The following is a 26,577-nucleotide window of genomic DNA, read 5'->3' on the forward strand; positions in this document are numbered from 1 at the left end:
ACTTTAAAACTTTAATAGAGCTCCATGACTGTCCTGGTACTGCAGTGCACACACAATGGCTCTGATAATGTTAGTTAGGGAATCATCTGCTCATACCTGTGTGCTGAGGGGAATTCCCTTTATCAATGTGCTGCAGGGCTGGGGGTGTGCACACCTGGATGACAGGGTGTTTTGGAGGTTGTTTAGATACATTCAGGAAAGCTTCTGTGAATTAATTTTATGAGCATTAATTGATTTTTGTTAAAACTTTGCAGTGATCTCTGACTGATTTTACCATTTCTTGTATTATATTTTTTTACTTTCTGTGATAAGTAGGCTCAACTGGCAGCAGCAGGTGAGGATTACCTAGTGTGTCCTTATTTGAATCTTTTTCATTTGGTCAGTAGATGCAGTCACTTTCATCATTGCAGCTGCAGTTTTCAGATACTGGTCCTGGGCCACAGATAACTTGTATTTGATAAGTTTAATCAAAACAAGTGTGAAACCATGACTTTCACAATGTAGCATTAGAATTTAGAATTTGGTATTTGACCTGAAACTGTATTGAAGAAGGAAAGCTGCTCCCTTTTTTCTCTTGAAAATAGAATTGATTTGAGCAAAGAACTGAGAATGTGGAAATTCCAGTTTGTCACTAGGGTGTTTCAATGGCCATACAGTGCTGCCAGGGCAAGTGAACAGGGCTGAGCTATATTTTGGAGATGTGATGGTTTAGGGATATAAATTAAGAAGTAAAACCTGCTTAGGCAAAGATTCAAAAAAAGAATTATAGAGTTTGGAAACTTCTGGGTAAGGTTTGAAAGCACTGTGGTGAGCAAAGGCAAAGCACTGGTTCTCCCCAGCTGTTGTTTTAAACCAATTACTCAGAAAGAGACACTGGCTTGCCTGGAGCCTTCTGTTATTGCTCCACACAATTACTCTACAGTACCAGAGAGGTTTTTCTCAATAAAATTTTTCATTTGCCATCAGGAACAAGTCTGTGCAGAATGTTTCCCTCTCTGATTACAAAATTAAATTGACTTTTGCTTTTCGTTTATAGTTTGTGACAGAAGGAGTGCCAGGGTAGTTCATGAGGGCACCTCTTCTGAAGTTTTGCTTTTTTCTTTAAGACTGTTAAGAATTTCAATAAAAAATGTCTAGAAGTGAAGTATCAAAGTTACATAAGGTAAAAGCAGGAAAATGGTTAATTCATGTGTTGGGTTTTTTTTTTTATTTACTCCTAACATGTGTTTAATGTAATGCTCAGAACTCTTTGTGCCTCAGAAACTATAGAAGATCTATGGAGCAAAACTTGGGGTTTGTCACCTTTAAGGTTGTCTTGTTCTGCAGTGTACAGTTTTTAATTAATCATTAACAGTTTGTATTTATTTGTCTGGATAAAGAATATCTTATTTTGTCTGCTACTCCTGTGAAGCTGTGACCTGAACTGCCTTCTCTACAGCTGAATTCCTTCCATCTTTGCATTTTTTTTAAAATCAGTTTATATATTTGATTTGAGCCAAAATATTAATTCTGTTCAGAATAATTAAAAATATTTTGTGTGTGGTACAAATAGAGATGAAGATTATTGTTATTGCAGTTATTGTTTATTGCTAACAAAAAATGCTCTGTTTACATGGGGATGAAGTTGCATGAACACCAGGAATATCAAAGCAGCTTCCCAAGGCTTGGGATCTGTTGGCACATTTGAACAGGACTATTAATGGGATTTCTTTATTATATAGTGAAGGATCTTACTCAGATGCTTCAGCAGCAACCAGAATATGAACTTTATTTGCCTGCTACATTTCTATGTACAAAATTACCTTGTTTTGGGTACTGTACCAACATATTGGCCAAAAGCTTTCCCTGCATTAATTGGGAGCTTCAGAGCTCCACTGAAGTCAGGAAACAAAAAGTAACAAATTTGTAGTAGGATTTCTTTTAATATTTGCATGAAGTTTTCTTTAGAATTGTTCAATGGTTAACAACTGCAGTAAGACTGGAACAGCTGAGTCTTTCCATGTCCCTGCCCTGGAGGAGGCACAGGGAGGAGGTGCTGGTGACCATTCCTGTGCCACACTGACACTGCTCCTTCCTTCTCTTGCAGACATTTGGGCCTTGACTTAGTTCCACGCAAGGACTTTGAGGTTGTGGATTCAGATCAGATCAGTGTTTCAGACCTTTATAAAATGGTAAGAAATTCTGTGGGAGATTGCTCTGAGTTTTCACTGTGAGAGGAAAAGAAGGGAAAATGTTTTTATTCTTTACTCCTACATGTTTTCTTGTTTCAAATGGTGTTATAAGTTAAATGTCTTCTCCATGTGTACTCTGACCACCAGAACAGTGTCTCTGGTACCCTAAGCAGTGGCTTGCTTTGATGTTTTTTAATTTCAATTTACAAAGTAATGTGATATTAAGTCTTGGAAGGTTCTCTGAGTCCAGAAAGCTCCTGAGAGCCACTATTTGATTCTTTGAGCAGATTTGCAGATGAATAATACCTAAGTGAAAAGGTTGGTGGTTGCATAGATAAGAAATATCTTTGCCCTGTTGCAAAGACTTTTTGAGCTCTCAAAAAAAGGGAAGAGAGGAGGGAGACCAGTGCATAAATTAATTTCAGCAAAACTAATCCTTCAACAGTAAGGCCATCCCTGTTGTATGTCAGTGCTCCTTAGAAAGCATGGAGTGCATTTGAATAAGAATATTTGGATTTTCAGGTGAAGTGGTATAATTCCTTCACTGGGGTGAGTTCCAAATTCTGTCATTATTAGTCACTTGCACAGTCCTGTTTGTACATAATGAAGTTGAAGTTGTTTTGGAAATGTGAATTGTGCCATTAGTGAACTGTAAAGCCACTGATGCATTTTACAACTTATCTGTCTTTGGATTCTCTGTTAGTAGAACTAATACAGATAATTTTGTTTTAGATTGTGGTCTAACTGTAGAGGGAGAAACAGCATGTAAAATTTGGGAAAGTAAATGAAAACTCTGCCTCACGTGCTGTTTTAGCTAAAAAAAAAAAAGCCAACTAAAAAACCCTCAGCAATTATTTTGTACAATTTCTTCACTTAATATCTTCCATAGAAAATAGTTGTTTTCTACATAATGTTGTTACAGTGTCACTCACTTCTAGGAAGCTTTTTATTTCTTGTTTTAAAACAGTTTTGGCTTTCAGCTGTTTAGGATTAGGGGAAGAGGTCCATGGCTTGGTGATGGGTTTGGTGTGCAAGATGTGACTTTTCCTTAAACCAAAAACATGTTTTGTAGACAAGCTGGGTGCTGTTGCTGGTTTGGATTATTTGCACCTTGTAACAGTGGATTTCATGGAAAGAACTAAGAATTATTGCATAAGAAATATGAAAGTACACCAGTCTATAGTGCTAATTTTGAAAGTTTGTTCCTAATTTGCTGTGGTCTGAGCAGGGTTTGGTGCCAGTACAGCAGAGTTTTCCTTCAGTACAGAGTGGGAATAACTCAGCAGCAAATTCCATCAGTGAAGACTCAGGGTATGAGATTAGTTGCTAACTGAAGATTGTTTTTTTACTCTGAGGTTTATTCTGCACATTTTTTTACTCTGAATACTTGGAGTACTGCAAATGGGCAATATTTATTGCCAGAGCAGGCTGATTATGTCACCCCTTAGTCCTGTGAGTGTCTCTGTGCTGGGCAGGGCTCAGGACAGCACCATTACCCACTGCACACTTCACTGCTGCTGGGGGCTGGAGATGCAAGAGGACAGAGCTGTGTGATCACATCTCTGCACAGCCACGAGGCCATTTCAGGAAACAAAGCAGCTGAAAACCTGTTACTACTTTTTAACTTAAATTTGGTAAAAAATGAAGGAAGGGTATGTTAGATTTTTTTAGGGTTATTTTTAATATGGTTTGGGGATTGTTTTTATTATTTAACAAAAACCCAGGGAGAAAGTCCTCCTTACTTGTGATGAAATACTTCATGGATTCTCAAATGAGCAGTGAGGTTTTATATTGTAAAAGAATCTTGCAGGAATATTGTGAGAGCCAAATTACTTTCTTGTCTTTTCAGGATTGTAGGATGTTAAATATAACATAGAAAACACTCATTAGCAGAGCAATGGGTGAGGTAACACATCAGACTTTTCTCTCTGTGGCAACAGAGATTCAAGCAGTTTTTACTCAGTCATTACACTTAGCACTTCTCTTGATAAATTGTTAAATTTGAGCCTCTTTTTTAGCTCTCATGTTTCCTTGCTGTGTGTTTGTCATGGCTAGGTGATGCTGCTGCATTCATCTCCTTGGCAGAACCATTGTGCTGTAAGGCCTTGCACACCCTGCTTCTGCATGTTACTCATTCTGAAGCTAAATGCCAGTGGCTGCAGGATGCACAGCATTTGTCAGGAATTATTGCTTTGCTCCTGAAGGAAAGCAAATTGCCCTTTCCCTATGACAATGTTTGTGACTTTAACCAATATGACAGAACACTTTTTAAAAGTACATATTACTTCTGAATGGTGGGAAAATACGTTTTCAGAATTCTGCCACAGAGCTCAGTGCTGGAGTTGCCACTGGATTGAAGTCATTTAGGAACACAAAGTCCTGCAGAATGTCAGGAACACTTGGATGGCACATTTTAGTGGAAGGGTTACAAGACACAAATGTCTGAAGTCGTTTCACAAATCAGAAATGTTCAAAGGTGGTGATTAATTAGGTTTAGCTTCTCTATCAAGTTATTGAGGTGGGTATGTGGGTCCTCAGGAGGTGCATGGAAGGCACAGCTGCAGCTTGGGCATTTCTTCCAACTGTGTGAGAGAAATGCCATGAGATCACCAAAGTTCCTAATAAAAAAACCAGAGTTCCTAAATAAATAATTTCAAATTAATACTGCCATCACCTCATAACTGTTTATTCTTTATTCAAATGGTAAATGTGATTGGTAAGAATTCACTTACCCAAAACTCTACTGGATAAGGAAAACAACTGGACACAAACTGGACAGGAAGAGCATGAAATCTTCGTTGTGATTTTCTTGGTTGTCCTTTGTCAAACAAAGCAGATTCACAGAGGACAAGTTTGTGTAGGTTGGGTTCTAAAACCCAGTAAGAAGCCAGATGAGAATATGAAGACAGAAAGTGATTTAAGAGTGACTTGGGAATGATGGGATTCACTCAGCAGGTATTGTTAGGAAAGGAATGAGGGAGAACAATACTGAAAACTTGGTAGATGTAGGTAGATAATATTATTATAGATAATATGAATTATCTACCACTGATAATGGTAGATAAGATATAATGAGAAAGAAGTTTGATGAGAAAATGGAGGAAAGGAGAATTGATAGCTCTTTCAGTAAATTAAGAACAAAACCACAAGATGCTTGCTAACAGGCCAAGTTGGATAAATTAAGAATTCTTCATTTCCTCCAGGGATTAGAGTGAAAGGGAAATTGATATTACCAAGAGCCAGTTTACAAGAACAGAATTATAGAGAAATATAATAGAATAGCACAAATGGGTAAATAGAAAGATTAGAAAGGCAATGCACAAATTCAAATAGAACAAGTGAATGTGGTCAATTGTATCAAGGAACAGTTTTATATAAATAACCTGGTACTGACTGGGAAGCTAAAGGAAAGTTTTTATACTGGGGAAAACCAACTGGCACATGATACAAGAATATAATGTGGCACTTCTTGCCTCACTAAACTCTGGTAAGGTGATAACTTTATCAAGAAGTTTTCAGTTCCAGGGGATTTGGAACTATACACATTCCAGCTGGGATCTTTGGAGAAGCCATATCAGATGTGAGTGATAAGCATTGGGAAGATGGGCAAGGTTCCAGAATACCAGCAAAGGACAAGCCCATTTCACACCTTAAAAATAGGTGATGGAGGAAGAGCTGGTAATTTTTCTCTCCCTGTAAAAAATTCTGGGAAATAATAATAATAATAATAATAATAATAGAAAATAATAATTACTTGCAGCATGTAAGGGGCATGAATAATAGTGAGTGTGAACTTGTCCAGAATAAGCAATTTTTTAAAGTTACAGAACATAGGTAAGCCTAGTGGATAGAGGAGAAGCAGCTGATGCCATATTTAGATTTTGATAAAGGTTTTAAATGTTTGTGTTAATTTAAATTCACTAAAAGTCATTAGTTCTAGATGAAATTGCTGTAATGTAAATGCAGAACTAAAAATTAGAAAACCCATACTCAAAAAAAAAAAGAAAAAAAGAGTGGTTGTCAGTAATCTGATTAAATAGGAGGAAGAATGAATTAGCTGAATTTCTTGGGGTCACCCTCCATTTTGTAGTGCTTCAAGTTTAAAATAAGGAGTCTGCTCTACTAAATATACAAAGTCCACAAAGTTGGAAATGATATTTCTGATTCTTTCAGTGGAGGGAAGGATCAGAATTCCAAATAATATAGAGAAATTTAGGAAATTATATTAAAAATGTAATATACCAGGGAGATTCATAAATGCCAAGTGTCAACTCCTGCAGTCAATTGTTGCTCTGAAGAGCAGATTGGGACACTACCAGCTTAGGTGGTTTTCTAGAGGAGATTTGAGGTTATACTGGAATCACAAGCTGAATTAATGAATCTTTTAATCCTAATGATGGATAGGAAAACAATCAATAGGCCTAGGTTACAATAGCAAGGAATCAATTTAGGCATCAGAAAACCCTTTGATGAGGAAAGATATACTGAACATTGTATCAGTTAAAGTTTGCACAACCTTTACAGACAACTATCTTCTAGGGAAAATAAAGGTAAAACTGATTTTTTTTTATTAGAATGAAGATGGATAATTTCTTAACAGTCCTATTTTTATATCACTTTGGAAGGCTTTTCAGGTTGGAAGGGGCCTCAGGGAGGTCTAAGTAAACTTGCTGCTCTCAATGCAAGGTGAATTCTGAATTCACAGCAGGCTGCTCAGTGCTTTGTCCGGTTGGATGTTGAAATTCTTCAAGGGAAAGGATTGGATCCCTGTTCTATGTTCTGATGGGTGCTCTGATGGAGTTACATTTTTCCTTGTTGGAACATTGGGGTATCCCATGTTGTAGTTGATGCCCACAGTATTTGTGCAGCTCTGTGCAGAGCCTCGCTGCCTCTTCGTGCTGGGAATTGCTTGGTTATAGGAAGGCTGCCACAGATCCTACAAACCTTTTCCAAACTCAAAATGCTGCATTCCCTCCATCCTCCTCAAAGCCCTTGTGCTGCTTCTCTGGCCTTTGCTCAATGCAGTGGTTTACTCAGTGCTGAGGAGAAAGGAATAAATGTTATTGTCAGTCTGCTGGTTCCATTGCTGATAACAGAAACAGTCAAATATTAAATGTTCCTGCTGCCCAAGTGCTCCCCTGGCTTATGTTTGCCTTGCTGTAGTAGGACCCTGCCAGTCTGCTGCTCCCAGTTTAGGATCATCTGGGAATTTGAGGCTGCATAGGTCTCAGGCCAGACCCCTGAAGAATTGACACCATCAGCCACTACCTTTGGAGGCTGGAATTGCTGCTGTTTGCTGGGATTTCTGCCCCAGCAGTTTAGTGTGCCCATGCAGGTGTAAGTTTACAGCTTGGGTACAGGAATGCTGTGGGAGCCTGTGCTGAGAGCCTCACTGAGCTGGGGAGAGACAACAGCCACTCATCTTCCCTCATCTATAATTTGGTTATTTTACCTCAGGGGAATCACTTGATCCAGCATAATGCACCCCTGATAAATCCATGTTGGCTGTTTTCAGTCACCCTCCCCTCCAAGTACCCAAAAGTGGCACATACCCTCTGGGCACTTTGCTTGGCCAGAGGCAAGGGCACATTAATTAACTCAGTCAATTATTGTATTGTTGTAATGTGGTCCTGAAGCATGAAAGCAGAGGACTTGTCAAATCTACTCCTTTGGTTGTGGAAAAATTTAAAACCTGAGATTTTTACCACTTCTTGTTGTAGATTTACCTCAGTGTGCACTCTGTAAGCAGAAGGTTTGCTGAGGAATCTCTTCAGACCACCTCTCATGTTTGTGTTGCTTGAATGTCTCACTTTCTTACTTGGATTTAGAGATTAATTTAATCAAAAGAACTCAGGACACCTTGAGTAGCTTAAATAACTGGTCTTTTCTATGCCAGCTGATTCTGAGTGGTTGCAGGTGACAAAAAAGATTAAATAGGCAACTCAGCCAACTTGAAGGCTTTTAACATTCAGAGGATGATGAAATAGTGAGACAAACAATGGAGCTGGAGATCATTATTTTTCTACTGAGAGTGTGGAAGAGGACATTTTTATAACTGTGAATGTGAACAGATGTCAAAATATGCCATTTAGAATCACAGAATTGTTTAGGTTGGAAGAGACCTTTGAGATCATTGAGCTCAACCGTTCCTCCAGCACTGCCAAGGCCCCACCAGCTGCTGTCCCCAGGTGGCACAGGTACACTTGGGATGGGGACTCCACCACTGCCCTGGGCAGCCTGTCCCAGTGCTTGAGGTGACAAAATTCTCCCTAATAGCCAATCCAGCAGTGAGGGACTGAAAACTGAGCACTGAGTTTGAGATGTGGCATCACCAGTGTCAAATACAGGGGTGCCCTTGGGCAGCTGGGCCCACTGCTGGTGAGGGATTGAAAGTGGCTCAGTGAGCATTTCTGGCAGCTCCCTCAGTACCCCAACACCTCCTTGGTTTATTCTCATTATGAAGAGTATCTCTCCTTTTGTGGTGAAAAGTCCTATTTGTGTTCTGTGTGAAAGATGGCGTAGTCATTGAAGAGTATTGCCAATTATATTTGTGGATAATCTTTTGCTTTCACCTGCTTTGAAGCTTCTTGTTTGTCAACACATCTGCTAATTCTGATGTAGAGTGTAAATGTAAAATTTGTAATAGGAGGGAGCTGAGGTGAATGAAGAGAGTATTTATTATAATGTGTGGCAGTGTCAGTGTTAATATTTCGGTTTAAAATGTTAATATTAAGATGATGTGCAGGGAAAGGCATGACAGAATCATTAATGATTTTTTTTTTAAAGCTCTCTGAAACCTTTTCAATTTAGATTAGTATTTAAATCTCTCTTTGGAGATTAAATGGCTTCAGTGAGTCTTGCAGTCCATTTTCTGATTATAACATCTCCTTCTAGCACAAAGGGCTTTAAATACAGCAACATCCTCTGAGTTTTAGACATGTAGTGCTTTATACTGATTCTTCTTTACATGTGTTGGGCAGCTGAAATTATAGAGGAGTCTTTAACCAATTTTCAGGATTTCATTTTCTTATTGGAGCAAAAAGTTTTAACAATGTTTGAAATCCATCTTTCTTTCTAGATGCCTGTGTTTTTTAACAAATGCATCTTTCCACAGACATTACACCAGGAGATGAGGATTAGTAGTGAGGTATCTTCCCATTTTGCAAGAGAAGACAGAGATTATAGAGAATAATGAAATTTCCCAACACTGTAATAGCATTTCTTTTTGAAATTCTGTCTAACTTATGACAGCCATTTACTTTAAAAGCTAAGGTAAATACTCCCTGTAAATTCAAATAGTCAGATAAAGCAACAGCTTAACTGAGAAAAGCCTTTAGCAAAGCAAGTGGTCTTGTGAGTGGTGATACACTGTGAAAAAAGGCATGAAAAGTTGGTAATAATTTTGAAAGTCATATTTTAGAATTTCTGCTCTAATGCTACATGAATATAATGTAAATATTTCTTACTTCAAAAAAGGTTTAATTTTTACTATTTTGTATCTCCACAGCATTTGTCAAGTAGACACAGTGTCCAGCAGAGCACATCACAGGTAAATACTATCCACATCTGAATTTTTTCTTGTCTTTAAGTTCGTGGTACTGTGGGTAAAGGTCTGATTCTGATTACTGGGTAATTCCTCACCCATAGAACACTTCCTCAGAAGATTCCCAAGTATTTAAGTCACTGAAGTCCTACTTCAAATTCCATTTAGGTCTCTTTTCCTGAGCTTGTAAGTGCTGCTCTTAAAAGATACCATTGTGTGGTGACATCAAAAGCCTCACTGCCCCTGTGACTCTTCTCTCTACCCCTCTGCTGACACGTGGCTTAGTGGCTTCTGTTCCACACATCCTTTCTGTACTGGATATAATCCAGTCCTGGGCATGGAATCTGGCTTTGATCTTTACAGAGATCTGTGCTTCCACAGCTACCTGTCTTTAAAGAGTGAGGATTTCCTTAGATTTAATTTAAAGTCCAGAACAAAATTCCTTTTGAACCAGTACAAATCTGGATTGTAAGTCTGGAAATTTTAAGATTTTTTTGGTTAGACTATACCTGTCTGTGCATTCAGAGAAGATGAGCATAGGGAACTTAGGATATTCATGCAACCTGTTTATTGAGATCAGCATGAATGGATGTAAAGGGTTGTAAAAATTGGACGCATACATTTGCTTATACTCATTTTTCTGTGGCCACCTCAGCATTCACTGCTGTAAATAGGTCTTGTTATGTTGAGTCAAACTGTAAACTTTTCTACTATTTGGCTTGATTGATTGCTCATATTATCAACTCTTGGTTTTTTATACCTGCAGGACAAACTGGCCTCTTAATCCATTCTAAGTCATGGATTGTTTTTGAGTGGAAAATGCCCTTAAGATTAAGTCCAAATGTTCCCCTAGCACTGCCAAACACACCACTAAACTGTCCCTGAGCACATCTACACATCTTTTAAACCCCTCCAAGGATGGTCACTCCACCACTTCCCTGGGCAGCCTGTTCCAGTGCTTGACAGCTCTTTTAGTGAAGAATTTCTCCCTGATATCCAAACTCAACTTCCCTGCCACAACCTGAGACCATTTTCTCTTTTCCTATTGCTTGCTCCTTGAGAGAAGAGACCAATCCCACCTGGCTACAGCCTCCTCTCAGGGAGCTGCACAGGGCAAGAAGGTCCCTCCTGAGCCTCCTCCAGGCTGAGTCCCCTCTGCTCCCTCAGCTCCCCCCATCTGACTTGTGCTCCAGATCCCTCCCCAGCTCCATTCCCTTCCCTGGAGAGGCTCCATCACCTCAGTTCTTCCTTGGAAGGAGGGGCCCAAACCCCAGGATTGAAGGTGTGGCCTCAGCAGTGCCCAGTACAAGGGGACAGTCACTGTCCTTGTCCTACTGGTCACATAAATGACCTCTGTGAGTGAATTGCAGCCGCTCAAAAGAAAGAATGTAATAAATGTGACTAAAAATGCTTTGAAGTCCCTCTGCTTTAAATGGAAATCATCAGGAACCACCCAATACCAATCTTATAATTCATTTTCAGTACCAGAATCGAGGCAAAATTTGAGAAATAGGATTGACTTGGTTTATTTGATAAAATCGGTTTTCCAATGCATAAACCATTTATTTTGCATCCACTTGGCTATCACAGTTTCATCAATCTATTCAAATTAGAAGTGTTAAAAATAGAGGCAGAAAACTCAATCTAGCACTTAGCTTTGAGGCAGAATATATTTGAGATTAAACTTTTACTTGATGGCAAGAAGAGAGCAGCTTCTCAGTTAAAATGGTCAAGTTGGTCAGGTGTCCTTTATTTAGAAGAATATCTAGAAGTATATAGAATATGTAGAAGTATATAGGATATATAGATGTATGTAGAAGGCTATAGAATATCTAGAAGGATACAGAATATCTAGAAGGACACAGAATATCTAGAAGGACGTAGAATGTCAGGGAGGACACAGAATGCCCAGGAGGACACAGAATGTCAGGGAGGACACAGAATGCCCAGGAGGACACAGAATGTCTAAGGGGATACAGAATGTCCAGGGGGACACAGAATGTCAGGGAGGACACAGAATGCCCAGGAGGACACAGAATGTCTAAGGGGATACAGAATGTCCAGGGGGACACAGAATGTCTGGAAGTGCCAATGGTTTCCCTGCTTTGACTCAGGTGGACACGATCCGTCAGCGGCACGGGGAAGCCTGTCGGATGCCGGTGCCTCATCACTTCTTCCTCAGCCTGAAAAGCTTCACCTACAACACCATTGGAGAGGACACAGATGTCTTTTTTTCTTTGTACGATGTCCGGGAAGGCAAACAGATCAGGTAGGAATTTGTCAAACAGCTGAAAAGCTTCCTAAGAAAAGAGCTGTGAGAGAGCAAATGTATTGGAGATAAAGAGTGGTGTGTTCTTGTGGCACAGCTGGAAGGACAGAGCTGGTAAATCATGAGTTGCAATCCTGCAATTCTTACTTGGGAATATCAGAAGTACTGGTCTTTGCATAGGAAATTTAGTGAAGCATCAAAGGCACAGAATGGTTGAACTTTTTAGGTTTTTGACTTTGCCTCCAGACATTACTCAAGGTCCTGGTGTCTTGTAGCTTCCTCCAAGAAGCACAAATAATTACAGGGCCAGGCTGTGGGGTTGGTTTGAGAAGGGACTGCTTTGTGCCTCTGTAACTCTCCTCCACTCCTTGCCTTCCAGACCTGTCACAAAAAACCTTTTTGTCACCAATGTATTGCTCTCAGCATAAACTCTTAACATTCATCCCTATGTCTGTACTCTCATTTTATTGAACTAATTGGTGCCAGTGGTAGCAAACATGAGATGGGCTGGCTTTTTCTCTTACAAGCATGTGTTTTGAAAACACCAGAGTATGTAGAAGAGCATTGCAGCATTTATTTTGTGTCTTGGAAGTTTAGCAAATGCAGCTTGCTCTGATCTGAAGAACACCGTGTTGTGCAGTGCTCTGAGTTTTGGTAAAAGCATGTCCTGACAGACACTTGCTGCCACAGTCAAAACTCTCCTAGTTTTCAGCAATTAGATTTAGATTTGTTTCAAAGTTAGGGAAGAGCCACATAATGTTCTTTCCTCTCGTTTTGTATCTCTTCAGAGTACATCTCACTAAAAATTGGGGGAATATTGAAAAGTTCTTATGAGCTGATGGTATTTCCTGATACCTGAAACCTTCCCTGCCACAGCTCCAGCCCTTCCCTGCTGTCCCTGGGCACAGAGAGCAGGATTGGTTCCCTGCCCTCCCCTGCCCCTGGGAGGATGCTCAAGGCCCCAGTGAGGTGTCCCCTCAGTCTGCTCCAGGCTGAACAAACCAAGCTGCTCCTCATAAAGCTTCTCCTCCAGACCCTTCTCATCTTTGCAGCTCTTCGGACACTCCAGTTGATGTCGTTTAGGACATGCCTATAATTCCTCTCTTGAGACAATTACCAGAAAATTAAGAGGGAAAGGTGAAAATGGAAAACCAAACCAAAAAAATACACCCAACTGGTTCCTTCTGCAAACCAGTAAAATATTAAATAATTAAATGAGAAAAGCTGCCAGGAAGAGGAAGAGACAGGCAGACAAGCTGCTGCCAGTAGAAATTGCACTGAAAGGAGATGAATTGTTTTGGGCTGCAGGTTGTATGTAATCACTGAGTGGAGAACCTTAAGGAAATTATTTTGCCAGTGATTAAAAAAAAAAAAAAGGAAATAATAGTTATAATGAGAAAAAGCACAAAGAGTGGTTCAGGCAAATTTAAATATATACTAATGCTTTTTTGTGCAAACAGTTGTTATTACTTAGCTCTTTGCATTAAGCATCAGTGGTCTGCTGTGGTGAAAACAACATCATTTTTACATTTTCTTACATCCCAAAGAGTGTTGGGGAAAAAATGTGTAATGAGGCTGAGCTCTGTTTTGGAGGAGAAACCAGAAAACAGACAAACACATTGCTACAAATTTGGAATGATGTTTTTATATCTACTTTAAAACATTTTCTTTCCTCTCGGGAAATAGTACATTAAGGTAAAAAACCCAAGCAGGGCTTCTGCACACTGCACTCTAAATGAAAGGGACAAATTGACTTCTGAAATGGTTTGGAGGTTGATAAATTTCTTAGCCAAGCAGCTCATGCTGGAGGCTGAGTGGCTTTCAGCATTACTGCCTTGGACATGTGCTGGATTCCAAACCTCCCTCAACCTGCTGGTGCCAAGAGTTATTTCCCAGGCAGGTTAAGTGAAGAATTGCTGAAAGTTCCAGTGTTTCTCAGGGGCTGAAGTAACAGCATGCACCAGGTGTAGATTAGCAATCAGAAGGTTGGAGCAGCAGCTGAAATATCATTTGAGATGGTTCTCAGGTTCTGAATACAAAAATGTTTCTGTGTTTAATGGTTGTCAGCAAAGGAGGAGCAGACAAAGGATGACAGTGGGGAGTTATGGACAGCAGGAATAACAACACTGCCATCAGAGGGGTCAGACCTAGAGGTAAACACAAGGAAAAAGTGACTTCATTTTTGGTCTGACAGAAATAGAAAAAGTAATACTTGTAAGTAAATAGAACTTGAAGGCTCAGATAAAAAGGGATTAAAGTTTATTTATCTGTTTTAAAGTATTTGGGATTTCTATTTTTCTTGCATGCAAAAGCCATTTGTCTAACAACTTTGTGACTCATCTTTAATACCTCAGTTTGTTTGCTAAGTGGAAGTTACTGGAAAATGATGAGATAATTGATCCAGTTTGGATTATAGCCAGTGATTATACCCCATTGTGAGATATACCATGGGATGAATGATTATGGAATGATTGAGTTGAGAGTAACATCAAAAAGGCAGCAAAGAAAATGTTACTGTAAAGATGGTGAACTCAGTAAAAAGGTGTCAATAAAGATTAGAGAGAGGTAAACTGATATGGAGAAAAGACTTGTGAGAGGTGACTGCTTCTCAGTGATGTTGATGAAGAGCACAAAAGCAAATTGTTTCAGTATGAAGGAAAGATTAAATATATGGGAACAACAGGAAGTCTGTATCATGTTCTGTGGTGAAATGGAATTGGGATAAAAAAAATAAATGAAATTGCACAAACAGGGATAGGAAGAGACAGAAACTTGTAGAAAAAATATAACTACCAAAGGGCATCAAGGATTAAAAAAAAAAATTCTATAATGTTTTACAGCAAAAAACCTTTTTTTCAAATCAAGAAATAAGTGAACAGATTAAAGGGGACATTAAGCCATGAGCAGATGTTTCCAAGATAGCTGGAGTATTTAATGGCTGCTTGCCTCAATCTCCCTAAGAAGGTCAGCTGCAATCCGATGACAAATGTGAAAAGTTGTGGAACAAATAAAGGACTTGTTAGCACTAAGAAGCTAACAAAATGGTAAGCAAAAGTCAGCAGAGATTTGTCAAGCACAAATCACAATGGAGCTGACTAATTTCATTCTGTTATATGGGAATGCACCTCCTGCCTCAACAGAAGAGAGTATTAAACTTGATAAAATAAAAAGATACAGGCTGGATGAAAACTGCTCTAAAGGAGCTGGAAACTGGTAGACAAAGGGATGCAGAGTGTTATTTGTGCTAGAAAGGTGCAACAAAGAAGACATATATTTACATTTTTTACGTTTTTAGCATGATTTTGATGGGTGAAAATAAATTCAGTAAAGCAGTGAGGTTTAATACCTATATAATAACTTTTTCTCAGAAATGCATCGAATTATGCATAACTTAGAAAAATTTCATGGGTTTTTTTTTCTGGAAATAAGCTTGATAAGTCCACTAACTGCTGTAGAGTCCCAGAATGGTTTGGGTTGGAAAGGACCTTGAAGGCCACCTCATTCCACTCCCTGCCATGGCAGGGACACTTCCCACTGTCCCAGGCTGCTCCAAGCCCCAATGTCCGACCTGGCCTTGGACCTGCCAGGGGTCCAGGGGCAGCCACAGCTGCTCTGGGCACCCTGAGCCAGACTTCCCCACTCCCACTGGGGAGAATTTTTTGCTGGTATCTCATGTAAACCCACTCTCAGTGTGAAGCCATTCCCCCTTGTGCTTTCCCTCCAGCCTTTGTAAAGAATCTCTTTGCATCTTTCCTGTAGGATCCCTTCAAGTTCTGGAAGGGACACCTAGGTTACCCTGAAGCCTTCCCTTTTCCAGGCTCAACAATACCAGTTCTCTCAGCCTTTTGAGTATGGAGAAGGAGAAATAAATTTCTGTCATATTTTTTCTTTATAAAGTTTATATTTAAACATATGAATGTTTTTCATTCTGCCTGCATCTTCAAGCAGTTACCCTATTTCACACACCAGCGGGATTTAAAATTTTCTTGTCATCTAGAAATATCCTTAATTATGGAGAGTGAATAGAACAAAAGAGAAACTCTGATGTGATTGAATTTGAAGATCTGGGGGCCTAAGCAGTAATTATGCATGGAAAATGGTATTTTACATATTTCTGCTGCTAACTCCTCCACCTGCCTCCTCATACTTTGCCATTCCCTTTATAGCACCGACCTCCTCGTGCCTGAGGCTTTGGGAGGTGCAGGGTGCCCTGGTGGTGTTGATGGGAGTCACTCAGGAAGTCCATATGGGCATTTCTCATACAGAAAGTGCTCAAACCTTTTGTGGAGAGAGCAGGTGTTCTCTGCAGTGTCTGTTTAAAATATCTGCCACGTCTTTGGGGTGAGCCAGGATTGCAACCACTGCAGTGCAGGCTAGGAGTTTGATTGGAAAACATCTATTTCAGTGTTAAAATTCAAAAGCAGAAGCCAAAATGAGAAAAAACATAAGCTTGCTCTTTAAAGCTCTTGCTAATAGGTGATACGGAAAGATGTTTTTTGTGGAAATGTTCTCAGTTTGTGGGTGGATGATGGGGAGAATGTGAGCAGTACAGTCTGTCCCAAGTCTTGTCTTCAGGATTTAGCACCATTGACAAAGCAGTTCTCTGGAGAGAAACATGGGTTGGAAACATAATTATGGACTGGAAAAAATGCTCTGGGTCTACAGCAGGTTGGTTGGATTCAGCTGCTCAAAAGTCATCTGACATAAAATCATCTGCCCCTATTTTTCAAGGCTGAGTCAAATGTTCAGTGGCAGTGTTTGGCTGTTAGTACTGCTCTGCAGTGGGGTTTGGTGCTAACTGCAGAGGTAATGGAGATAATGATTTCCCATTTGTAACTCATCTCTAGATCTTGGGACACTTTCCAACCAAATTATTTTCTGTGATAAAAATCAACAGACAAATGTGTAAATAGTTCAGGATACTAAGGGGATAAAAATATTAGAGAACATTGTTATCAATTTAAATGTGTCCTTGTAAACAAATAAACTTGTGGGGCATGACCAACCTGGGTTTGGTTTAACCTGTGTGTGTTAGAAGTTTTCTCAAGTTGCCACTCACTTGTACAGCCTGGTCCTGTAGAAGTCACAATACTGCACTTGAGTGGCCAGGGCAGGCTGTAAAAAGAAAATGTTTGTGCCAGTGTTTAGGTAGAGTAGAATGAAATGCACCACTTGGAAACACTGGATTTAGAAATGATGAATTTGCAGGGGATTTGATTTTCGCTCTTGCTGTAGTAGGAGTTTCTGAGACACACTATTCCCAATTCAGACGTCAGGATACAAATCTGTACCAGGCTGCTGAAGGTTACCTTGACAAATTTGACAAGAATCCCTCATGTTTGTTTGTATTTAATGATGGCCCTTAGCTCCATAGTTCTCATCATCATTTAGTCTTTTTTTTTTTTTTTTTTTTTTTTTACTTTTAAACTGCCAATAGGAATGTATATCAGCTGCTAAAAAATGTTAGCAGGAAGAGTGTAGCTAAAATTACATTGTGCTTACACTTGCCATCTTGGATAATTTTCCTGTAGCACTTGCTAATGCAGACAATTACCACTCTCAGGAGCTTCCATTTCAAACACTGAGCCAATTTGTGAAATGCAATGGCAGATTTCCCACAAGTCTTGTCCAAGAAGGGGTTTGAGTCCTCTCAGAGCTCTGATGTGCAGGATCTGCATTCTTAGTGCAGGATCACCTGGACAGAGCAGCCCTACCTGCCCAGCCCGGGGCTGTAGAACTCGGGCACGTTCCAGACACCAGACTCTGCCTGGGCAGAGGGAGCTTTGGCAGCTGGGAGTGGAGAGAGGGGGACAGGTGAAATAAAAAAGAGGAAGACTGGCATTAATAAGGTCAGAAAAAGGAAAGAAGGGTCACTGAGTAGATAAATACAGTTGAAGTTGAATAGCTGAAAGAAATTTTTAATTAATGTGGAAGGATCTACAGTAAAAACTGTGTCAAACGAGTCTGACTGCATTCTCTTCCAGGATATGGGACTGACCTGAAGATCTTTTTTCTGTATTGTTTCTCTCTCAAGTAATGGCTCTGGGAGTGCTGGGACAATGTGTGGGCATTTATCCCCAGTTAATTGCTTTAAAATATTATCCTGTTCCTTTATTGCCAGTTGCTATGTAAGGAAGTAGAAAATTGTATTTTCATTTTAATTGTGAATATGTGCTAAATTTTCCTTTTGTTGTGTTTTTAATAGCATGACTATTTTAAAATAGAAAAGTTGTATCATTCGCTGTCAGTATAATGATTTGTCTACTGGGAAAAAATAACTTTGTATAATTCAGAATTATTTCTTTAATATTCAGAAAATTTTCCCAGGGATTAACCTTACCAACGAATGAGGGTTTTTTTTCTTCTTAGTCAAGAAAAAACGCTCGTCTTTCAATTTTTACCTGTATTTTAGCATCTGATCTCTTAGGATAGCTAATCCTCCATCGCTCCTCCTGTATTTTAGTTTCATGTGACTTTAGTATTTCAAGGGGAGTATTTTTCTGATTTTTGTGTAATAGATAATTCATAACAATAGTAATGGTAGCAGCATGAGTTTTTCATCCTGCTCAAGATGAACTTCCCCAAAACCTCAGCAAACATTAAGGAATATTGCTGCCCACAGCAATGGCTTTGTTCTGGGCACTGCAGTGACCATGGAAGATCTGTTTGTCTCTGAAATCTGCTGCACACACCCAGCTGGGATAAAGAGCCTTTCTGATGGAATATGGAACTTGTGAAAAACACAAGTTTTGTCATCACTGAAGACAAAAACCTGTGGAGTATTTTATAAGGTTTTTTTCGTGGGTAGATTTTTAGAAAAGAACACAGGAGGAGTGATGCATTTTCATTTTCTTTATTGGTTGCTTCTCCTGACTTTAATTCCCTGGATCTCTCTCTGGAATCTGCACTTGCTTGGTTTTCCTGTTTATTCTCTGTCTTGTTAATAGTGTATGCAAAAGAAACTGCTACTGTCTGGACTGGTATATGAAAGTTGCTGTGAGAAATATAAGTGTATTATTAAAGATATTAATTATTTTCTACAAAATTACTCTTTTTCCTAGTTCCTATGGAATTATTAATATGTAGGTATTCCATAGCAGGAGCTTTTACAAATATCCATGTTATTTTGCATCTCTCACCACCACCATCCTCCTTTCCCCACAAATGGGGGCTTTTTGGGCTGGGGGTCAAATATGATGTACAAATAGGCAGGGATACAGAGTTTTCTGCAGGGTTGTTTTGATTTTTATTTGTTAACAGGAAGAAATCAATGAGTTGCAGGCATTGGAACTTCTTCCCTTTTCCTGCACAGGAGGAATGACAATGTGTCATAAACACATACAGCTAAAAGAAATTCTGCTCACTTGAGGGGCAGCAGGGAAATCTGTGTTGTTTGAATGTGTAAGTGAGAACAGAGAAAGCACTTCCAAGTAATTTTGTGTCTGTAGGAAGGCCCAGTGTATGGAATCCTCTCATTACACTTGAGCTCTTTCTGTGGCAGAATTCCCCCTCAAAAGCCAGTTCTGTGTTCCTGACAGAAATTGTCATGTGCAAAGCTCTTGTGGAACAAGAATTAAATGTGACAGCTGCTGTACCAGACCTCAGAACCATTAACTTCTTTCAGGGTAGAAATGGTGATAAAATCCTTATTCTACAAAATACCTGTAATCCAAAATTAGAAGTCTTCCCTGCAAAGCTTCCCTCACCTGCCACCTGGCAGGGTCAGTCTGCCCTGCCTGCCATTAGTTAAAATCACTGTCCCTAGGGAATTGCACTAGATGACTGAAGTGTCTCTCTTTTCTCTTTTCTTTTTTTTTTTTTTTAATAGAAGCCTTTTCTAATTGACAGGATTCCTTTCAGGAATAAAAATATGTACCTTTCACGATGAAAATAACAGAAAAATCCTCATGATAGTGTCAAATGTTCAAGTGTGGCAGAGTCATGAGAAGCCAAGGAGAATGTAATTGGTGCTTAGCTCCCTTTCCCCTGCAAGCCTCAATAACACTTTAACATTTTGGTGGTTTTCCCTTGAATGTGGCAAGAGAAATGACAGGTAGTTATTTTCACTATTTTCAGTTTCCATGGAAACCCAGTGTTTGCAGTAACAGTCTTACTGTAAGCTCTGTAATCCTCCCCCAGGGCTTCTCGCCAATGTGGTAATTTAATAATTCATGAGCATTAAGCCTGAATTTGCTGGGAAGCAAACTGTGTTGCTTGGAGCCGTTTTCTCAGGGCCAGATTCATTTCCCTCACAGATTTGGTGTTCTTTTCTCTAAGATGTCTTTATAAAATACACTCCATAAACCAAAGCAGTGTACTGTGCCTCAGTTGTTTGTGAAAGCGGGGTTATTGCAGAGCTGCTGGATAAGACAGCTCGGGAAAGAACTCTCCTGCCTCCCCCAGCAAAAGAAAAGGGGAAAAACCAAACACACTCTGTGAGCACTTGCCTGAAAAGGAAGATTTTTAAATCATCTCTGAGTCACTGTTGAGACAGTGAGCAAACGGGAAGTTCAGCAGAGGTGATGCTGCTGTCTCCAGGGCTTGGCACTGACCACTAGCAGTGATGGATTGCTCAGACACTGCTGGGATCTGGGACATGCTGCTGGTTTAACTGGAAGTGGGAATTGAGTTCCTCACAGCCATGGCTCCATTCTGTGTGTGTGCTCTGGCTTCCTGCTGCACTCACACTGAGAATGGAGACTCGTTCTGTGGAGCTCTGGGAGATTTTGTTATTAGGTCAGTCTTACAGCAGCTGTAAGGACCTAGATTTTTTCCCAAGAGGATAAGCAAAAATTAGCAACTCTAAAAGATAATCATGATGAACAGAAAATAAACTTGAAAAGCTTTGCCGGAGGATCCTCCTACTGCTTAAATCATCTTTCAAGAGTAAAACCCATTATTTTTCACAATGGGAAATTCCTAAAATATTAATATAGGTGCATGCTTTCTTCATGAACATGAGACCATGCTCATGAAATAGAGTTCAGAAGGCCTGAAGTGAGGCTTGTTTCCTTTTTAGAAAGTTCCTACAGGGTGTTCTCAAAATCATCAGGCTGCAGTGCTGTCCTGATGTGACCGTTTCAATCGCTGACAGTGGTAATATTCTTGGAGTTGACAAACTCGAGAGACTTGGACAAATTTCCAAATTCCAATTTCCAAGTTGGCCATTGGAATGAAAATAAAAGTCTGTTTTTTTTTTTCTTGTGTGGAGCTGTGCAAGCACATATGAGAAGCCTCACGTGGTTATCAGTAGCTGTATTGCAGGGTGCAGCACAAATGCGCAGCCAGGACAGTCGAGCCTGGATTTCCCCCCTCTCCAAACAGGATATTGGGGAGCAGTCGTTGCTTTCTGGAAAGCTGGCTAATGCTGCTGCCCTGGGGCTTGAAAACTTCAGTGCACTTCCTCTTTGATACAGTTACAGCTTCCCAAGTTAAACCATGCCAATATTAGCTTGTCCAAACTGTAAGGTTTTGAGACTGTACTTCAGTTTTCTCTCCCACCAAGCCCCAGGGATCTCTTTCGTGGTGTTTCTCTCCTAACTTCATTGTTTTGAAACAAGCTCCTTTTTTTTGCAGCTTTAAGAAAATGCTTTGATTCTATACCAGTAATTGCTAACATAATTCCATTCATCTGGTCAACATATTGTCCTTGTAGAGCTTGTACACACAGGAGCAGGAAGAATGCAGTATTTGATGGCACTGATGAAGCAAACTGCCTGAAATGTGGTGTGCACAGCAAGACTGGGATATTTTGAAAGGAAATGTTGGCAAGGTTTAGTTGCCATAGAGTGACCAGCTCATCCCAAGCTCTCTCCTGGATGGCCTGTGTGGAGCTTGTTCTTGAGATTTATCTGGGACAAAATACAGTGCATTTACAGTAGCATCTTCAAATGTTTATGGTACTCATATGTCAGCTCAAATGTTACTCTAGAATTGTTCTCAGGCATGTTAACATTCTTTAAAGAAGAGACTAGAGATTTTTTGGGGAGGGGGACAGGGGAGAAATTAAATAGTATCATGTTTATCATTTATTTTTTTAACCAATAGGACTAAAAGGAGATGAACTGCCCTGGCTAGGCAAGTGTTTGTAGCTTATTCCTGCAAACTTCTGGCTTCTGTGGCAGCATTTTCACATTTTTGTTGTTGTGTTTGTATTTTGCATGCAGGTAAAGTTTTACACAGTACTAAAAGTGTCAGAAAGAAACCTGGGGAGACACCAAGAGAAGATCAAAGTCTAAAATACAAGTTGTTATATGATCTTTTCTGCTACCACATTACCCCTTTCCCTGAGCACTTCCACATGTCTCATGAGCCAGTATGTATTTTTAAAATAACCTGGCTTCCTAGAAGGGGTTGACCACATGCTAAATTCTGAAAACCCAATTAAATACAGCTTTCGAGAAAGGACTGAGGTATTTTAAATAATATTGGGGGTTTTCAGCATTCCCCCAGTTTTCTCTGGAAATAAGAAGCCCTGAGGAAAATAAGAAAAATTAGGGAGCATTTGTACCTTCTCCCTTTCAGTGACACATTGGAATGAAGAGGGTGAAGGAGGTTTTGTTTCTGGGAGAAATAGCTGCTGGACCATTATTTAAGGCAAGGGAGGGGTATGAGATGTGAAGTTTCTGCCTGAGGAGATTGAAACACTAATGTGCTGCTGTCCCTGCTTCAGAAAATCAATCTCCTATACTTTGTTAAAGAATTAATTTTTTTCATCCATGTTCTTTATCACTAGACTCTAATTCAAACAGAAAATTGATCTGCAGTCTCTCTGCAGACCTCCACAGCTTTGGCATGATACATCTCTTAATGCTGTACCTACATTCCCAATTGATGCTTTGTGAGGATTTTTGCCTTGAAACACCCCCAGTAATGAAACATGTCCATGGATGAATGCAAGGGGCTCACCAGTGCAGCCCAAGCTCTTTGGCAGCCCTCTCCTTCACACATTGTGCAAAGAGCATCACAAACAAACCTCAGCAACAAAAACTCCCTGTGGGCACAGTGCCACTCTGCTCACCCAACAGTAAATTTTGTCCCTGTTTGCCCCCTTTTTCATGCTGGAAATGTAACATCCCAAACTATTGATGGCTTCCTTCCTTTCTGCAGAGTTCAGTATGGTCCTGCTTTTCAGTCACTTTGGGGAAGCCAAGAAGTGAGACACTACACTCCTTTCATTTTTGCTCCTTTTCAAGTGAATGAACAAGAAGCTGCCTGACTTTGCTTGTCAGAGCAGTGGTTCTTATATTTGAGGAGCTCTAGCAATTACTAATCATGGGAGTGATTGTGAAGCCTGGCTCAGTGCTGCACAAGAGGTGGTTTCACTATGACGTGAATTAGCACAGGAGGAGATGCTGCAATTAGAGTAATTGGAGCTTACTTATGGCATATAGGAGCAAGAGGAATAAAGAGGTTTTTGTTTCAGACACTGCTTCTGATGTGGCATGTCTTGGGTCTGAGCTCAGCAGGGTAAAATGTTAATTTTTTTTTCCTCTGTTTTAATGCATTTATCTCCAATTTATGCAAAATAACTGATTTTTATGTATATTCAGAATAGCTGAAAACTTTTATTGGGTTGTTGGTTTTGCTTGTGGGTTTTTTGTTTGTTTGTTTTGGGCAGCAGTAGGATCAAGCAGTTAGATTGCATCTCAGTACCTCCCATATTTCATTTCCACCACTTATATGGCAATTATAACCACTGAGGTTTTAATTAATTTTCACATGGGGTTTATTCAGATTTGATATTTCAGTGTTACTAAACTGGACTTAATGTTGCCTAGATTCTGTGTGTGCTCTTGTCCTTGTGCAGAAGATAAGCTTGAGGAAAAGACACACTGGAGACTCAACTTTTTCCAAGGACATAGCTCTTAAAAGAAGAAATTAAGATACTGAATTCCCATTAAGTTTCTTGACCCTAAATGTGTGTATTTTTGTCTAAAAACAGACCTGCAACGATAGATGAAGGCAGTGGATTTTCAGGTCATTGGAAACAGGGTTATTCTTCCAGATTTGCTTTGACATAGAAATAAATTTGCAGTTGTAAAATGGGAAGCAGCTGACTAACTAGTTCATAATGTGGGTCACCAGTGTAAAAAGGTTCCAGTCCTATTCCAGGGCCCATTTCAGGGATCCTGACAGTGTCAGCACCAGTGAGACCTTAGCAGAATAATAACAGAATAGCATAATAGACTGTTCTTGATCAGTAGTAATATCAAAGATTAGAGGAATGCTGGAGATGAGAAACAAACCCACAAGTTTAGGAGAAGTGATATGCAAGGACAAGAGGGAGCACTGGAGCTGGCTTGGTCCTTTGGGGTGGCCTCTTGGCACTGCTGCCCTGTCACTCTCTGCCTCCTCTCCGTGGATCTCCTTTGGGCAAATGCCTCTTCCTGTTCCACAGTTCTCAAATGCTGCAGTTGACTCAAAGTCCCTTTAATTATTTATTCACACAAGCTCAAGAGGACTCGAGGGAGGACTGGAAATGAAAGGAAGGAATGGAAAGGTTATTACTGCAGTGGTGCTTGAAGAAGGGAACAGGTGATCAATAGGCAGGTGAGAGAGGTGGGGGCAGCTTCATTTCTTGAACAGCACTGCAATAGGGGGACAGGAACCAGATTTTCTCCATGGCTTTAGCAAGGAAAAGATGAATTTCAAATTTTCAAAGATATCAACTTATCAATGGAGGAAAACCTTGCAAGAGACCATCAAGTGAGTCTCCAGAATATCCCTCTTTGGATGCTTTAAAAGCCCACTAAGCAATACAGCTTTTGTTAATGAAAGAAATCTATACAGGCAGCTCAGCTCAAAGACTTGGCAGCCCCTTCCCTGCCATTGTCCAAGGGACAGCCTGCACAGGATTTTGTGGCACACAGTATTGCATTCAGCTCCTGTATGGAAATGAAATGCTCATTAGAGATGAAATAATAATAATTAAAAAAAAACTTTAAAAACGCCTGTTTTGAAAGTTCAAGACTGCATCTTACTGGAAATTCAAAATACAGTATGTAATATTGTTTTATGTATTAGGTAGATAGAGGTAGCTATGAAGATGTAATGTTGTTGTAATGTGACTGTCAGTGGAATATTGTGAAGTTCTAGTATTGTCCTGCTCTCCACATAATACATCACAAAATACTTACTGAAAGAATGGATTTTACCATGTCATTAAAGCAGTTGGTAAAATGTTCTTAACTTGCTGACATCTCAAAAGAATCATCAGATGTCTGTTTCTTACAGATTTCTTTGTGGCATTTCAGCAGAATCTGAGGTTGTAAGCACTGGTAGCAAATTAATTAAAATAATTTAATGGGGTTGTGGGACACATGGAGATTGCAGTAATAGTGAGTGGCAGGGTGAGTGAAACAGCCAGAGAGGATGATTTGATTGCTGAGCATCATTAACTTACATAAATTATCATGCAAAGGTGTATAATGAAATGTATGGAGTTATGCTCCAGGATTAAGGACCATTTCAAGAAAAATATTCTGAAAATATACCAGTGTTTATAATGGACAGGTCACATGAACTCACAGCATAAAGCTGTGTGGAATGGCCAAGAGGTGATGATAAATCACAGGATGAGCAGGAACTTGGCTTCACCTGTGTGGTCCCCCCAGATGTGTGTGTATTTATGGTGAAGGTGGTCTCAGTGCCAGACTGTTACAATCTTACACCTTTAGAACTGTTCCTCAAATGCTGTTGAAAAATTTCACAGTGGGTGAGTTGTACAAAATAATTCCAGCACCTTTTCTTGGATTTTTAATGGTGTTAAATTGCTTATTTGTGTGTGGGGATATCTGCTAACCCTGCCCTGTGAGAAATGAGCTTCTCTAATGGGCTCTTTAATGCAGAAGGGTGACAAAAAGCAGTGATGTGCACTGAAATCAGGCATTTCCCAAGATCCAGGGGCTTTAACAGCAGGGATGGGTGGCCCTTGGAGCAAGCTGCCAAAGGAGGCAGTGTGGACATTGTGCTCTCATTTTCTTCTGGCCAGTGGTAGATAATATACTGGCAAATGTATCAAATGAAGGTTACTGGAATTCATGCAATTGTACTGGATAGGATTGAAAGGATCTGTGATTATTGGAAGATTTAATGATGTGCTCTCTCTTTATTTCTGTGAAAATCTCGGAAGAAAACTGTGGTCAATACTTAGGGGGCTGTTGAACACTAGGGAAACAATTGCTCATCAAACTTATTTTTGCACATAAATTCTTGGTCTTAAGTAGTATCAATGTCCATGTCTTACTATGCATTGTGAGGATTGTTCATTTTGCAGTCTGGCTAAATGTGCTGGATTTATTCATCAAAGGACTGCTTAATTTGATTGGTAAGAGTTATATCAATTGAAACTTAATGTATTTGAATTAGTGTCTTGCTTCTAGAAATGCTCTATGTTGAAGGAGATTGCTTAATTGGTATTCTTGTAACTTTTAGTTTTGAGTGGATTTTAATGAACTCAGTTTTACCAAAGGCAGTGTACCCCTCAACAAGTTTGTCTTAGCCTTTGCCTGGAGGAGTTGTAATGTGTACAGGTTCTATGCTTCTTATGTTCACATTATTTTAATGTTATTGCATCATGAATATGCATCAAC

At 39.7% G+C, this 26,577-nt stretch overlaps 1 protein-coding gene across 11 annotated transcripts in view; it reads left to right on the top strand.

Moving 5' to 3' along the window:
- The window catches only part of DOCK3 (dedicator of cytokinesis 3), a 186,951-nt gene that overhangs the window by 66,953 nt on the left and 93,421 nt on the right, over positions 1-26,577 (top strand). For all 11 annotated transcript variants that reach the window (XM_088171617.1, XM_088171614.1, XM_088171615.1 and 8 more), the window contains exons 7-9: positions 2,087-2,171; positions 9,679-9,720; positions 11,829-11,983. In XM_088171617.1, the coding sequence (XP_088027743.1) occupies positions 2,087-2,171; positions 9,679-9,720; positions 11,829-11,983 (282 nt within the window). The remainder of the gene's footprint in view (positions 1-2,086; positions 2,172-9,678; positions 9,721-11,828; positions 11,984-26,577) is intronic.

This window comes from Sturnus vulgaris, chromosome 11 (assembly GCF_052056855.1).
Source record: "Sturnus vulgaris isolate bStuVul1 chromosome 11, bStuVul1.hap1, whole genome shotgun sequence".
Classification (NCBI taxonomy): Eukaryota; Metazoa; Chordata; class Aves; order Passeriformes; family Sturnidae; genus Sturnus; species Sturnus vulgaris.